Source organism: Balearica regulorum, chromosome 8 (genome assembly GCF_011004875.1).
Source record: "Balearica regulorum gibbericeps isolate bBalReg1 chromosome 8, bBalReg1.pri, whole genome shotgun sequence".
NCBI classification, from domain to species: Eukaryota; Metazoa; Chordata; class Aves; order Gruiformes; family Gruidae; genus Balearica; species Balearica regulorum.
The window spans coordinates 7,214,708-7,230,643 of NC_046191.1; the positions used below are offsets into that span (position 1 = coordinate 7,214,708).

The 15,936-nt window shown below is 42.1% G+C and overlaps 1 protein-coding gene across 2 annotated transcripts in view; it reads left to right on the forward strand.

Moving 5' to 3' along the window:
• The first annotated feature begins 491 nt into the window (after window positions 1-491).
• The window catches only part of CC2D1B (coiled-coil and C2 domain containing 1B), a 40,034-nt gene continuing 24,589 nt past the window's right edge, over window positions 492-15,936 (forward strand). Inside the window, exons 1-9 of one of the 2 annotated variants that reach the window (XM_075759411.1) lie at window positions 492-611; window positions 1,171-1,275; window positions 4,283-4,424; window positions 8,849-8,964; window positions 9,752-9,871; window positions 10,969-11,106; window positions 13,101-13,371; window positions 14,759-14,883; window positions 15,028-15,103. In XM_075759411.1, the coding sequence (XP_075615526.1) occupies window positions 1,210-1,275; window positions 4,283-4,424; window positions 8,849-8,964; window positions 9,752-9,871; window positions 10,969-11,106; window positions 13,101-13,371; window positions 14,759-14,883; window positions 15,028-15,103 (1,054 nt within the window). In that variant the 5' untranslated portion in view covers window positions 492-611; window positions 1,171-1,209. Of the gene's footprint in view, window positions 612-771; window positions 886-1,170; window positions 1,276-4,282; window positions 4,425-8,848; window positions 8,965-9,751; window positions 9,872-10,968; window positions 11,107-13,100; window positions 13,372-14,758; window positions 14,884-15,027; window positions 15,104-15,936 lie in introns of those variants that run through there. The other variant, XM_075759412.1, reaches the window with a different exon arrangement.

Below are 15,936 nucleotides of genomic sequence, written 5' to 3' on the forward strand. Positions count from 1 at the left end.
TCTGTAATGGTGAGCTAAAAACTTTGTAGCAGCTTCAGAAAACCGTAAAAATGGATGTTTAAATAGACTTGTCAGTCAGAAAATTTAATATCAATGGGATTCTTTATTGTAATGTATTTCTTAAATGCTACAGGTCATTATTAATGCCTTTATTATCACAGACCAGTATAACTGGTGGGTTGGAATTTCAGCCTTTTGCCATCAGAACACTTAAAGGGGAAGCTGGGGGTGGGAATAGCTGCACCCTCTGCACGGCAGTGTTGCCTGTTTGACCGGCGCTCGTTTTTGCTGTTAATGCTTCCTTACCGTGCCCAAGAACCGGTCTCCCCTTTGCCCAGCCGTTACCCACGGCGAAGCTGTGGGGGTAAGCTGTAACGCGTTCGTGCCGTACCCAGTCCCACCTTCCCCCTCCCGTCCGCAGCACACGATCGCCCCCGGCTGCCCGGGGCCAGGCCCCGCCCTCGCCGCCCGGCCCCGCCCTCGCCGCCCTCGCCCCGCCCTAGCGCCCCACCGCGCAGGCGCGCTGCTGCTGTGGAGCTGCGGCCGAGGCGTCCCCGTACCGGACGGGCGCTGCTTCACCGGGCGCCTTTCGCGAGCGGCGGGAGCCTGAGGTGAGCCGGGGCCTGCCCGCCGTGGGCCGGTCTGTCGCCGTGCCGCTCAAGGCCCACCGGCGGGAGGCGGTGGTTATTTACACGGTGCTCAGCCTATCGCCTCCGCCGGCTCCTCCCTGCGCCGGGGGGGGGAGGGCTCCACAGGGGTACGGGGCGGGCCGGGCCGGTCCCGCCCTCAAGCGGCGCTGGGTCCGGCGGGGAGGGGGGGGTCCCGCCCTCGGGTGCGAGCGGCCGTGCCTGTCCGGCTGGGCCGGGCCGTGGGGGAGCACCGGCTGTGAGTCGCCTCAGGCGGAAGGAGGGGTGCGGCAGGGCTGGGCTCCCTGTGCCCGGCGGAGGGCGGTGGCGGGGAAGGCGGTACTGACGGGCCTAAGCCCTGGGGCGTGTGTTACATGGTGTGCGGCCCCCCCCCCCCCTTCACTCGGGGTGGTTCCTGTTGTTTGGGGGTGCCGGTGAAAGCTGCAGTTTTGCGCACAGCCTGCTCTGCGCTGCCTGCCTTCCTCCAGTTTGCGGTGCGTTGAGACAGGCAGAGATACTGACATTGAATTCCATGTGCTCTCAGTCCCTCAGAGACACAATCCTCTGAAATTCATGAACCAGCATGCTTGGCAGAAGACCTAAAAAAAGCCCTCAGGCAAAGGGCCAGGGAGCTGCAGTTGCAAAGCAGGTAAGGAAGGCAAAGGGCCAGGGAAATGTGGTTGCAGAGCAGGTAGGGAAACCTTTGCCGCTCTTCAGGGTAGTTGCATTCAGATCTCTTGCTGCTGTTGTCCTGCTAGAATCTGCCATGCGTTAATAAGATATTGCAGGACCGTAAAAAAATTTAAATTGTGTGGTGCTTATTTTCCTGCTTTCTCCTTTAGCACATTTTTCTTGAAGTAAATATCTGATACGCAGCAGTGGAGGTCTTGCAGGGAAGCCAAAATGTTGTAATGCTGTAATCTTTGCGTGAGACCTCATGACTCATGCTCATAGTAGTTTCCTACCCTGGCTATACTGAGATTTAATGACAACTTCAATAACTACCTAGAGGTTTTTCTTATACCTCTATGAAAACAGAAATAAGATGACCAGAAAATCAAATAACAAATTCAGGGGCACATAAGGGAGTACATTAAGGTACTACACTAGAGACAGTTAATTTTAATTTCCCTGTGTGTAGTATTTTTTTCTTGCAACAGATGACTGATAAGCCTATGTCCCTCTCCTGTAGCCAGAAGTAAGCTTAGATGTGTCCATGTGTTGGGGTTTTTTTCATACTCTTTGCCTTCGGATGTATTTTCAGAAGCCCTGATTCTAAACATGATTTAGTCATGGTTGACAGATGTAGGAAGTCAGGCAACAGTGTCAAAATTAAAAGTACAGCCAAGGCAAAATTCTGGGTAGAATAGTGGAAGAAAAACAGAGTGCAGTGAGAGGTAAAGAATATATTAGAACCAGAATGGAACTTTAGAAACCTTTAAAGGTAGTACAGAGGCAGGTAATATATAGAGGAGGAATAACTGATAAGAATATAAGGAAATATGAAAAGAGATTGGATTAGGATATTAGAATAGAGAAAATAGCTAAGATGCTCTCTTTTGGTGATTTCTTAGGAACCAATATTCTCACGGTTTAGTTAGAGATCCATAACGTGGCCATTGCTCTAATGTGAACGTTTGCATTTCTCAATTGGAGAGGTAAGTATATAATTTAGTTCATTTGAACAAGGGAGAACATAAAAGGTGAAAATGTCTTCCCTTCCAAAACAAGAAACCATGCTCTAAAAAGGATAAGGAGTAAATAAAGCATCTGATTAACGTTTTACTAATTTCTAATTCAATGCAGTTATTCAGCCTGTCTTACAGCTTGGAGGATTGTTTCTTGAAACAAATACACTAATAGCTTGTTCACTTGCAAATTAACTCAATTGAAACTGGTTTTGCGCTATGTAGCGTATCAACGACAAGTTTGTTATAACCTCTTTTTTTTCTGTTTTGTTAAACTTTTCTTTAATACTGTTAATTTTGTTGGAAGTGTGCCTTACTGAACAGATTGAGAGACTTAGAGCTAGAACTGATCTTCTGGATTCTGTTCTTGACTTCATTCATTACTACACTTGCTTCACTTTCTACACATGCAGTGTAGTAACGAGCAGATCACGTGTGCTCCTGATCCATTTTGCACATTGATAAAAGGTGTATGTATGTTCCATAGATTTGAATCTTTAGATCGCCATTATAAATATTTCCTCATTAAATCTCGTCCTGACCACCTTTTCATTCTATCCAAGACTGTGAATCTATTCGTTTTGTTTTACAGAAGGGACATGGATAAGGCAGAGGGTGGCTAACTGATCTGCCCAGTGCCTTACAGAATGTCAAGGGCAGGATCGGGCTAGTAAACAAATAGCTGCTGATTTTGAATACTGTTCCTGGTCCTTGGAACTGCTGTTTCTCAGCTATGTTTCACATTCTCCTTTGGGATTATAAAAGGGTTCAAAGAGGGACACAAAATATTTCAAGGTAATAACTACCAGCACCTCAATTCCTGCAGGGTTAAAAAAAGAAGTTATTATTACATATTCACACTAGTTTATAAACTGACAGGCAGTTTCAGCTTCTGGCAGCACTTCACATCCTTGGAGGCAGGAGGAGATTGTTAACCCTTGTAATAACAACAACTGATTTTTATTCCTTTGGTTGAGAGAAGCTAAACTGCTGCCTACTTGGCCGTGTGAAGACCTGTAGGCCAACAGAGGCTTGTGCTTTGAAAAAGTGTGAGGAAAGCTACTCCACCTACCTCATAGGACGAATCTAATTCAGTTAATTCATATTTATAAAAAAGGCCTAGCATACTTTGAATAAAAATCTTGCTATTTCTAAGGTAGTTAGTATCTTAACCAGCAGTACAAAAATTGTGATAAAATAGCATCTTAGAAGAATATCTTTTAGACTAAGACCTCGGAGATTTCTTTGATACTTATGTCCTTTGGCATGTTTTACAACAATTGAGTGATAGCCCCCACTACTTTTTCAAATTCTGATTACTGTAAATAATATTACCTGAGATGCTGTTGCTTAGCTGATGATCTGTTCCAGACAGTTGATAGTTTTCTCCAGCATAGCGTAGGCATTGCTGGGTTTGTAATGATGGCTATGTTCTTCTCGGTGTGTGCATGCATTTTCCATGTGTTTATGATTTACAAACTGAAGTAAGGAGAAGTACAGAACAGTTCTGTGTATGTAAATATAGCTGCTTCTGAGAGATGAGGGTGAAATCTCTGCAGTGTACACGTGTCAGACCTCTGTTGCCTGAACGATGATTGAATAGTTTTTAGCTTAGCTGTTACAGGAACTGCCCTGAACTTCCCTGATGATATCGTGAAGCTCAGTATAACAGACATCACTTAATTTTACCTTGTTATGTCAGACTATTAGATAGGCTTGATTTTAAGTTGTTGTTGATTGTGTAGGGTTTTAGAGAGAGTATTTGTGGCTTATTAAGATTTGGTCAGTTATGGGTTCCTGGTATGCATTGTTTTGGTAATAGAAGTGGTATGATAGTAGGCTTAAAAAAAAAAGAATCCAGAATGCGTGAAAATGTTTAAATAATCCATGCAGTGTGATGTTTTTGAGTGTCACCTCAGGTCCAACTGCAGTATTTCATTTTTATTTTTTATTTTCCCTTGGCTCCAGCTGGGGCTGTTTGTAGATTTCAACCCTGAAGAGATGCTGCTGGGTGCAGAAGAAGGTGGGGATGATGGGGACCTTGAAGCAGAGCTTGCTGCTATCACAGGAGCAAAGGTGAAAGAAGGGAAATCAAAACCAAAGGGGAAAAGTAAGTATAAGTATCTGGATTTTATTTATTGACAACCTGAATAATTTATTAAAGATACCTATTTAGAAATTACTGATTTATCTAAAATGTTTTTTCATCACTGATAGAAGCTGAAATTGCAACTACTTTGTCCTTTACTTTGAAAGGTTTAAGTTCTTACTCCACAAAAAGCGTAAGAGGTTATTTTGTCTGTGGTCTTGTAGACCTAGGAGAAAGATATATGATGACTACCCAATTTAATGACTAAATTAAGACATGCTTGTTTAGCAGATGAAGTTATAAAAAGGTATAGTAGGTGCTAGATGAATTCAAAATGGAAACTGTGTTTCTTGTGGAGGGTGGGCTGTTTGGTTGTTCTTCTGTTTTTGTTTAAAGACTGAATTTACTGAATGAACATTATATTTTTAGTTACTTGGAGTCTGTAACCAAAATTGAATACTCTTTCAGGAGGAAAATCCTGGAACTGATGGAATTACTGGCAGAATCTTGTAGGTTGCGTTACACAGGAGGTTAGAGTGTCTCTTGGAATGGATCATTACTATTCTTAATATTTTAAGCACTAGTTAATTTTGTCTTATGGTGTTTGCATGCAGCTACGCAGTGTTTTACAGGATTGCTGTAACCTACTATGAATCAAGGCTGCTGCTTGAGAGGGGCAGTCTCCAGTGAGCACGCTCTACCTCTAAGCTGGTATACAAATTTGCAGAGCTGTAGGGTGAGCTGGTTCAGGAAACTGATCTATAAAAACAAACTTCTGTTGTTGTGCTAGGTTTTCAGCTGAATCAGTTCCTTGGTCTGGTTTGCTACCTGCCTATTTGAATGCTGCTGTGGCCGTAAGGGAGGGGTGGCAGCAAGTGGTTGAGATGGGGCAAGGAGAGTGGGACCTCCCCTTGCTATACAGGTGGGTGAGCAGATGCTGGAAAGAAGGGTTAGTGCAACTACAGCCTTACTTGCAGCTCTGCAGTAATTTGGCTGTAATATTTGAAGGGACTTTGCACAGAGCAGCAGGGAAGTGAACAATTTCAAAATATTTAGAAAAAGTGACTGTCTAAATAGTGTAATTGATGAGAGACAGAAGTGTTTGTATTTAAAACTAAATTCTAAATCATTTCCGCTCTCCAGATTTCAAGATTGTAGTAAACTCTTAAAGCTAATAAGCATAATTGTGCTAATAAGTACAATAGCAGAACTTCTGCCATTGGGCATAGGTTGCTCATGGTTAAAACATGAAGGATAGTGTTTTGAGGATGAATCTGTGTGTCAGGAGTTTTTGAATTCTTGTCAGCTTTTCAAGTGCTGACTTCCTTCTCACCCTGATCATGTCACTTAATATGTTTTTTCAGTCTTTATTCATAAGAGGGATATGAAACTTCAGATAGTGCAAAATTAACATTTACTATGCCTTCTAAAAGTATGTGTTATGGTTATAGAACTATTTTCCAAAACCATTTACAGCTATTCTGTTTTCCTGGTAGAATTAGGAGTATATAGATTAGAAGCTTGTGGAAGATGAACAACTGGCACTGGGGACTGATGAGACCTGATACAGTGCAGTGATGGGGACATGGTGTGTGGTGGGGCAGGATGCAGGCCGGCGCCTGGAAAGGAGGAGGGTACAGTAAAGACAAGGGAGAGACAGATCCTGTCTGGAGAAGGAAAGAGAAAAGGGACCCAGTACAATATATACTAGTGCTCGGTTTTCAGCTGCGCACAAGATGCAGTAATTCATTCCTGGATTTACATTCTGGAGCTCTGATGGTGTGTGTGGGGAGCGATCTCTCCCTCTAGTTTGAAGACGCAGGCAGCAAAAGCTGTGCTGTTGCAACATCTTAAGTACAGAAATCTCTGCTATCTGTGACTGATAAATGCCAGTTGGTCAGCCACTCGGACGTTTGAAATTGTGGCCTCAACTTGCCATACTGGATTAGAGCTGAACCAACCACCCGGGGAGGCTCTATTGGCTTTCTTGCCTCTAGTGAGGCTTCATGTGAGGGACACTGACCCATGAAGTACAGCCAGTTGCCTTTGGATATGGCCTACCATCCTAGCTGCAGAGTTTTGCTAAGGGGCAAATATATGAGCTACATGTTTGATAGAGGTACTGAAGCACTGCTAGGGTAAATTAGATTGTTTGAATGGAAACAGCTTTGTACTTGGGTTAATTTTCAGCTGATTCAGCAAATGCAGAGATCGGATGGGATCTGGTTTAGATCCATTTAAATTGACTGTAAAGCTCTGTCCTGAAGATCTATATTTTATGCAACATTTACTGACACTGGTGAGTCACAGTCATATGTCTGCATAGGGAAGTATCACAGGTATTTACGTGGACAGTTGGGATTTGTTTGCAAATAACTTCACCTTTGAGAGTGCGTGGAGGAAGTTGATAGTTAAGGAAGATCTGGTTGACAGAGCGTTAAGTAGAGATGAGAACTCGGCAAGGAGGAATTAAGTAGAATTTTCAGGGTGAAGACCAGAAGCTTGAAGAGAAATTGCAAGACAAAGTAGCCAAGAAAGATTTGGAAAAGGGAAAATCTCATGGGCATGAGACAGCAATGCAGAAAATGCGGAAGTGTAGTTAGAGAGACAGAAGAAACAGCACTTTTTCTGATTTGCTTAGCAGTTCTCTGTGCCAGTGTCCTGCTGCTGCTTTTGGACTCACGACAAGTATGATGCCTTGATTTGGACCATTCTGTTTTCGTATGCCAAGTGTGACTTTGCAGTGGTGTTTGATGTATAAAACAAGTAGTTTCTCAAGGTAGAAAGATTTTGTCCTCCTTTCTTGCTGTCTTCAAACATAGGGATAACTTGCTGTGCCTCCTTGCTTGTCATATTAACAGCCAGTAGTTTGGCTTAAGGCTTGTGTTGTTCAGTATGTCTCTAAAATTGAGACGTGCATCATCAGAGTCAAAGGTTAAATATGTACCTAGTTCAATATGAGATGGAGAGAGAGAGACATTCTTGTGATTAAGACTGTAGATTGAGAAAATGGATCAGCTGTTGGAGTCTAAAGTGTAATGTAAACCCTATACAAAACTCCAGTGATTTAGTTAGTTGTAGTTTGGGAACTCTTTGAGCTCAGCACTATTTATGGTAAATGCCTTGAACTTTGTTCTGATTTATGGCTGCATGTGCTGTTGTAATACCCACAATAATATATTTTTGGATTTGAAAGAAAATGTGAACAGAAGTTTTACTGGCAGGTATGCTGGCGTGTTTAACGCAAGTGTCTAGTACATCTCATGCGTTTAACTTGGGCTAACTCGGTTGTATGCATACATGCAGATCTTTGGGAACTGGAGTATTTTAACTTCAATGTGAGGAAGAGAAGAAAAAGGCTAGAACTGGGAAAAAGAAATAGTTTGTTGGCACTTAGAGGTGGATGGATGTGGACCATGTCTGTTCCATATGGAGTCAGAATTTATTTTGTCAGTCAGGCTACACCAGGAGTGAATTAGATTTTGTTCGGGTAAACTGACATGAGACAAAGGACATAGAACAGAAAGACCCAACAAGGATGCTGAGTCCAGACCTTGTTAATATGGACAATCATGTCATAAATACCTTTCATAAATACCTAGCATCAACTTAAAACTAGTTTAGAAGTTTCTTCCTACTGGGGACTGAGGCAGCTCCAGTAATTTCCTTTCATGGATAGAAAGTTCTAATCAGATTTATCCATCAACAGCTTATGTTCATGTTTTGTTGTGCCACCATTGATTTTTGTCTTAACTGAGGAGTACAGTTTTGACATAGCATCTGAGAATAGTAGTATTCTCCAATTTTTCCTTGGAAAATTGAAATCTTCCATAATGACAAAGCTTCTGTTACTAGTTATTTTTGTAAATAATATCATGGAAGTACTTATCTGTATCTTAAATCAGTTAGGAGCTTGAGGTGACTTCTAGTAATTTTTCCCTGAAGCAGTTGTTTAATCCAGTCCTACTTGTCTGTCTTACACAGTCTTAAATGTCATTACTGTGCAAACCTACCACAGTATCTTTCTCTTTTGTGGCCATGCTTTCTGAGCACTGTTGTGTCCCACCATACCTGCTAGTCTATCCCAGTGCTTATGGTTTTGCAGTTCAGGCTCCTTTTATTAGTAATCAGACAGTAATTCTCCCTGAGATCTAATTTCTGAGCTGGATTATTGGATGCAGTCATTTTCCTTGTCTTATTGCCTGCCTTGACTGTCACTCTTAAAAACACTAGTATTACTTTTTTTTCCTGGATGTTCACCTCCTCAGTCTTTGTCCTTTATCCATGAATATACTCTCATTTACCTATGACACTGTCTGATAAAGGGGAAGCAAGAGGAGAAGTCACTGTTCTCTTTCAGCTGGTGGCAACTCCTTAGAATTTATATCCAGTGACTGCATAACTGTTACTTAGGGTTTATGGCTCCTTGTGGTTTCTTTTTACAGCTCCCCTGCCCATGGATCATATTGAAAAGATGGCTGCAGAGTGTATGAAGGACCTGAATGAAGATGAGGAGGAAGAAGATAATGAAGAAGACTTGGAGAAGGATACAGACCTTTTGGTATGCATAACTTTGTTGGCAAAAAATTTTAGTATGTCTTTGGTGTTTGTTTTTTTTTTTTATGGAACTGCATTTAGCAAAAACATCTGTTAATCTTGTGGTGAGAAGCTAAAATATTGCAAAAGCATTCCATTATATATAAGGCTTTGCAGGCTCCAACCCCCTGCACACCAGAGTAGGAGAGTTTCCTAACTGAAGTTCATATGTATGAGGGTCTTAGAGAAGTGGGGGGAACAGGGGGAATCCCATTCCATGTCAGCTGGTGAAATACAGCCAGGGAAATACTCCTTAAAGTGATGTCTGTCACCATTTTGCAAATGCTTCGAGTAGTGCTTGGCCTGAGAGAATTATCTCCCAAGAAATTCTTTGTCATTTCAGTGAGTGATCTAGTTGGCAGGGTTTAGGGAAGGAGTGTTAAGCAGTGTTTTTGACTGCCATTGTTAATAGATGCTTTTGGAAAAGTTCAAATTTGGGTTTGAATGATCTTTGTAAAAGTACTTCTCTGAACTTCTCCAGCTTCAGATCTATAACCACAAACTTGTGTGGTGATCCTGGAGCTGCAGTGTGGCTTTTGAGTGGTATCCGGCCTCCTGTTGTGAATACAAGTGGACTAGTTTCATTTAAAAATAAAATAATTTAAAAAAATGACTAGAATATAAGATGTTTGGAGACTCTGTTTGGGTTCAAGGTTCATCCAAAGGTTTTGGAGCTTGAGACTTGATTTTACTTTGTCTTTTGAGAAAATAGAAAATTTTGAGGAAAAGCCTTTTGTTGGTTTTTACTTTAGGCAGAATTGCAAGAAGTTCTGGGGACGGAAGGTGAGACAGGAAGCTGTGAGAATGAAGCGATAACAATGGAGTCATCCACAGATGAACCAGAGAACGAGCAACCTGAACTGCAAACACAGGTAGGAAAGAGCTTCATGTTCCTGATAGTATTGCTGAATCACTATTGTCATGCAGCTTATAGGAGGGTCACAAACAAGGATCTAGAGAGGTGGTCTTGTTCTCCAAGGAAGGAAAAACTACACTATTGCTGTGTTCTCTGTGGAAACCAATGCTGTATCGATATAAGTGATTTTTTTTTCTTTCTTCAGAGGATGATTTTTAATATTAGCATAGAATTGAGGGGGTAAACAGTTGGAATCAAGTATGTCTTGTCCCTCATTATAGATATGAGCATACAGACTGCAGTTCAGGCTTCCAGAGTTGGTATCTTCCCCCTCAGAGTATTGAGCAGTGTGCCAAAATTGAGACTTGTTATAACTCAGCATCCTTGATATCTTTGTGGAATTTTTCTCAGTAACATTACTTTTCCCAGCTTCGTTTGTCAATCCTCATGCAATCAAATCCTTTATTTGGTTACTGCTGTGTTTCTGTTGTGTGCTACAGATTCCAGTGCCCTTGTGCATTGGGCCCATTAATAAATGGATCTGGGAACATTTCTATAGAAATAATGGCAATAATTACATCAGTAGCCATCTGAAAAGTGTCTGTAGCTGTGGAGTGTTTGTAAGTAGCTCCCCATAACTTTGCTTAGGCTGCTTTTGTCACTGAACTAATTCCAGGCTGTAGAAGGAGGAAAAAGAGCTCTTGTAAAACCAGGTTGAAGAAGCCCGGAAGGGAGTAAACTAGCATGTTTTAAAAATAAGAAAAGAAAAAGTCAAGATTTGTGCCAAAATACCTCTTCACACCCTCTGTTGTGTGGTGTTTGAGAGACTTTACTGTTCTCTTCACCTACTCCCTAACCACATGGCTCCAATTAGCCTGTGACTGTGAGTTTTCTAAATGTCTCCACCCATTCTTCTCTATTACGCCTTTGAGAGAAAGCCCAGAGGTGGATCCAGGGACCGTTAGCGTAGTACAAGTGCTCCTCTGTTTTAGAGACTGTTTCGTCCTTGTGCGCTCGATTAATGGGAGTGTGTATAGAAGAGGAGTGCTGTGGGAAAACTTATGTAGCTGGATGAAATAAGTTTTCTTGATTTGTTCTATTATTTTTTCTGAGACCACCTCACTTCCTGCTGTTACCAGTGAGCTGCAACAGACAATAGAGAAGAGAATTGCTAACTACAGGACAGCAATTTCTAACGCAAAGGAGTCGGGTGAGAGTGCCAAAATACGCCGATACGAAAGAGGCCTTAAGGTAAGTTGGGTTCATCAGATTTGTGAATGAAGGGGAGGCAAAAGCAGGGTGTAGTTCAGAGTCTCTCCAGATGTATGAATTTGCTCAAAGGAGAGAAAAATTCTAATATGCTGCCTTGAGTTACTTTAAAAACACTTATTTTTACTTACTACTAATCTGTTCTAGCAAATACATAGATATAGTGCTTTTTGTGCATCGGATTTGTTTCTGTTGAATGTGGCTAGTGGTAGCTGGGGACAGAGTTTGTGGTAAATGCTGATGTGAAACCCACCTGTCTGGATCTGAATTTGACCTGTGATGACTGTTCAGTGTTACCTTAAAGAAAATTTTAGGAGCTTTCCTAGCACATATACCTTCCAGTTCATCACTGATGGCCTCCTGTAGATACTAACCTTTCACTAGGTTCTCTGAGACAAAGGAAGGTGATGCCTTTCCCTGAGTGTGGTGACTGTGCTTGGAAAAGAATTGAACAGGATTTTTTGTTAAGGCAATTACAACTTGCAGGGAGGAGCAGTTTCTTCAGCTTTGCATCTTTTCAGCCAGGTGGCGTGCTTGTAGTTAGTTGGTAGTGCTTGGCAATTAGGGCTGTGCAGAGTGCCTGTATTTCTCTGTTTGCTTTCATCTGGTCTCCTGCATCACCTCAGACAGCAGCCAGCTCTGTTTTGGTGAGCAAAGCTTTATAGCTCAGCACTGTCCACTGAGGGAAGAATGTAATGTCTCACTACCTACCAGGTGTCTTAGGGTATGAAGGGAACAACTGAGGCCAAACCCGGGAGAGGAAATGCACAAGAAAGGAGGTGTCTGTCTGTGCCCATGGCCTGCTAGCTCTGAAAGGAATGCGCATAAAACCACCAGAGCTTTCAAACGGCAAGAGGGATAGGCAAAACAGCTTATTTCATCCAATAACAAAGTTTAGTGTGCTGTTTGCCGCTTCCTTTATTTTTCAAGGTAGGGAGTTTCCTTGTGCCTAAGCAGTGTAACTAAGGATAATAGACTAGGTCTCACTTCACAGCTTGCAGTTCCTTAATTAGCAAAATGACGTGCCAACAAATGATGTACAGTTATCTCTTGTACTTAGTTCTTGGAACTGTGAACTTTAATCTCCACATTTAATTCCATTTCCAGTCAGTCTGTCATCCCACACGTGGAGAAAAGAGAGCTGTGTGTGGGTTGCTGTACTGGTCTGAACCCCAATCTCACATGCAGTCAGAACAAAGTATCTCTACCACTCTTGCTTAATAGGTCAAACAATGTCATGGCTAACCAAAAATAGCAGTGATTCTGGCACTGGTGAGATTTTGTTGTTCTCTTTCTGTGCTTCCATTTCAGTTTCTGTGGAAGAGGAAAGAAGTAAAATTTTTGTTTTGGCTTTAACTGCATGGCTCTCTTTTGTCTGAACCTTAAATTAAAAAAATACTGAGGAAGGTAGTATTTATGGTGGAGGAAGAGTTTTAAAAAAATGAGCAGCAGTTGACCCACATTACCCTTGGTAAGAACTTCTTGCCATAGGTCACTAGCTGAAGCTCCATTTCCTTTGTTAGTATTTAATGGCTTTTCTCATTGCTTTAAATAGGTGTGCAGACTCCTTCCTTCCCTGAATCCACATAGGCAGTGACGTTTCAGAGTAGTGTATTTTATTTTGTTTTAAAGACATAAAATGTGTCTACGGTTGGTATAAATGGCTTCCTTGGTGACTTCCTGTGACAAAGTTGAGTGAACCACATCAGCTGTTCAATAATTCTAGGTGTTGAGGTACTTGGAATTACATAGTTTGGGTAACAAGTCCTTTGCATTGTGTTGCTCTGATAATCAGACATCTTTCACTAGTGCTGAAGTTGGCCTTGCAGAAAAATAGAGAGCTTAAGGGCAGTCTGTAGTGGTGTGCGTAATAGATCCCATCACGTATAAGGGAATGAATTTGTGTTTTAATGATTTTATGCTAGTAATATGTTTGATGAAAATGCCTATCGACTTTGCTGTTCTGTCTCTGCCAGACACTGGAAACCATGCTGGCTGCAGTGAAGAAAGGCAAAAAAATCAATGAGGGAGAAATGCCACCTCCTGTTGCAACAGGAAAGAGTTCTCAGTTATCTCAAGCCATGGGAGTGGAGCTAGAGAATTCAGGAGACTCAGTCAGTGTGCTACCAGAGATTAAAGCTCAGTCTGCTGCAGATGATGAGCAGAAGACCTCTCATGAGGCAGTGCAGCATCTGGAATCAGAGTCTCTACAGGGTCGTGCTGCTTCTAGTCCTACCATGGAAACAGGTACCATGATTGTGCTTGACTAAACTGATCTTTTATGACAAGGTGACCTGCTTAGTGGATGAGGGAAAGGCTGTGGATGTTGTCTACCTGAACTTTAGTAAAGCCTGTGATGCTGTTTCCCACAGCGTTTTACTGGAGAAACTGGCTGCTCATGGCTTGGATGGGTGTACGCTTTGCTGGGTAAAAACTGGCTGGATGACCAGGCCCAAAGAGTTGTGGTGAATGGAGTTAACTCCAGTTGGTGGCCAGTCACAAGTGGTGTTCCCCAGGGCTCAGTACTGGGGCCAGTTCTCTTTAATGTCTTTATCAATGATCTGCACGAGGGGATCGAGTGCACCCTCAGTAAGTTTGCAGACAACACCAAGTTGTGCAGGAGTGTTGATCTGCTTGAGGGTAGGAGGGCTCTATAGAGGGATCTGGACAGGCTGGATCGATGGGCCAAGGCCAACTGTATGAGATTCAACAAGGCTCAGTGCTGGGTCCTGTGTTTCGGTCACAAGAACCCCATGCAGCGCTACAGGCTTGGGGAAGAGTGACGGAAAAGGACCTGGGGGTGTTGGTTGACAACCAGCTGAATATGAGCCAGCAGTGTGCCCAGGTGGCCAAGAAGGCCAACAACATCCTGGCTTGTATGAGAAATAGTGTGGCCAGCAGGACCAGGCAAGTGATCGTGCCCCTGTACTTGGCACTGCTGAGGCTGCATCTTGAATGCTGTGTTCAGTTTTGGGCCCCTCACTACAAAGACATTGAGGTGTTGGAGCGTGTCCAGAGAAGGGCAACAAAGTGGTGAAGGGTCTGGAGCACAAGTCTTATGAGGAGCAGCTGAAGGAAGTGGTGGTGTTTGGCCTGGAGAAAAGGAGGCTGAGGGGAGACCTAATTGCTCTCCACAAATACCTGAAAGGAGGTAGTAGCCAGGTGGGTGGTAGTCTTGTCTCCCAAGTAACAAGCAATAGAAGAAGAGGAAATGGCCTCAAGTTGTGCCAGGGGAAGTTTAGATTGGATATTAGGAAAAAATTCTTCACCAAAAGGGTTGGCAAGCACTGGAACAGGCTGCCCAGGGAAGTGGTGGAGTCACCATCCCTGGAGGTATTTAAAAGACAAGTAGATGTGGTGCTTAGGGACTTGGTTTAGTGGTGGACTTGGCAGCGTTAGGTTAACAGTTGAACTTGATGATCTTAAAGGTCTTTTCCAACTTAAACGATTGTATGATTCTATCTGAAAAGTGGGATTGTTATGTCTGGTAGGACTTCTGGAGACTGGAGGAAGAAGGACTTTTGTAAGATGCTTGTGTGATTCAAAGCAAAAGAGGACTAATGCAGGTTTGAATAGATGGACATGCATATTTTGCACACTCTGTGTACGTCTCAGCATTGTTTCATTCTCACAGATCTCCAGAACAGGAGCACACGAGCAATACTGCTTATGAGGCAGAAGGAGTATAAATTAGCAGCTCTAAAAGCCAAACAGCAAGGGGACCTGGAGAAAGCAAAGGAATACATGAAGGCGGGCAAGGTATGCACACAAGAAATCCTGGAGGCTAAACATACCCTATGCTGTACCCACATGCATTGTGTGTCAAATATTCAGTGTGGCAGCTAGCAAGTCCTGGACATGCTAGTATAAATCTTCTGATTTTTTTTTCCCCCCCCACATTAGAAATTTAATGTGGTCTTGGAAGCTTTGGATAGCGGGCAACCGATAGACCTCCAGAATATGCCCCCATCTCCTCAAGGTAAGGCTCATCTTACAAAAACACTGTTAGAAGTGTCTCCGTGCTATAATGGAATGATTCTAAATTTGATTGCAAAACTGTAAGAAGAATTGAAGATCACTTAGGTCTGAGGCTTACTGCATATTCCAATTCTAATCAAGACCAATGAAGAAGAATGAGGTATCATTTATATTGAAGTTACTCTCTATGAATTACAAGTTCAAGTAGGTATTGATGTCTAATATTACTATTTTTATAACTTCAGATAATAGCAGGCAGTATGTGAAGTGGAAGGGAAAGAAGGATAATGGCCCATTCTTAAAGTTTACTGTAATGTTTGATGGTGTTCAACAGAAGTTCATAACATTCAGATTAAGAGATTAAAAAACAGATTGCAGTGCAGTTAAGTCTAAATCGTAAAGAAAGTTACCAATATTAAAGATACTTTGATAAGAGAGTGAGTTTTGTTTTTTTTAAATAAATCTGGTATCAACACCAACAATTAATATTTGGTCTGTGCAACTCAGTGTTTTAAACAACTTTAGTAGTTTATTTTATTCCAAGAAACTAAATGACAAATTATTTTATTTCAGTAAATAATGAGATTTATGATTCCTTAAGTTATAAACTGATCACCAAATGGCATTTTAGAGAAACTTCACCCATGATATAATCTTGCCTTAAAAAGTGCAAGATTTTTGCAGTGGATATTTTTGTAGTTTTCTGAAATAACCACTGTTATACAATGCCAGAAACTTGGGTGTCTGAATAGATGGTATTACTTGCTTCCCTATTTCAGCACGTCTTTTGTTACTAGGATATTTTAGTCAATTAGCGATCTTGTTCACTCTTTC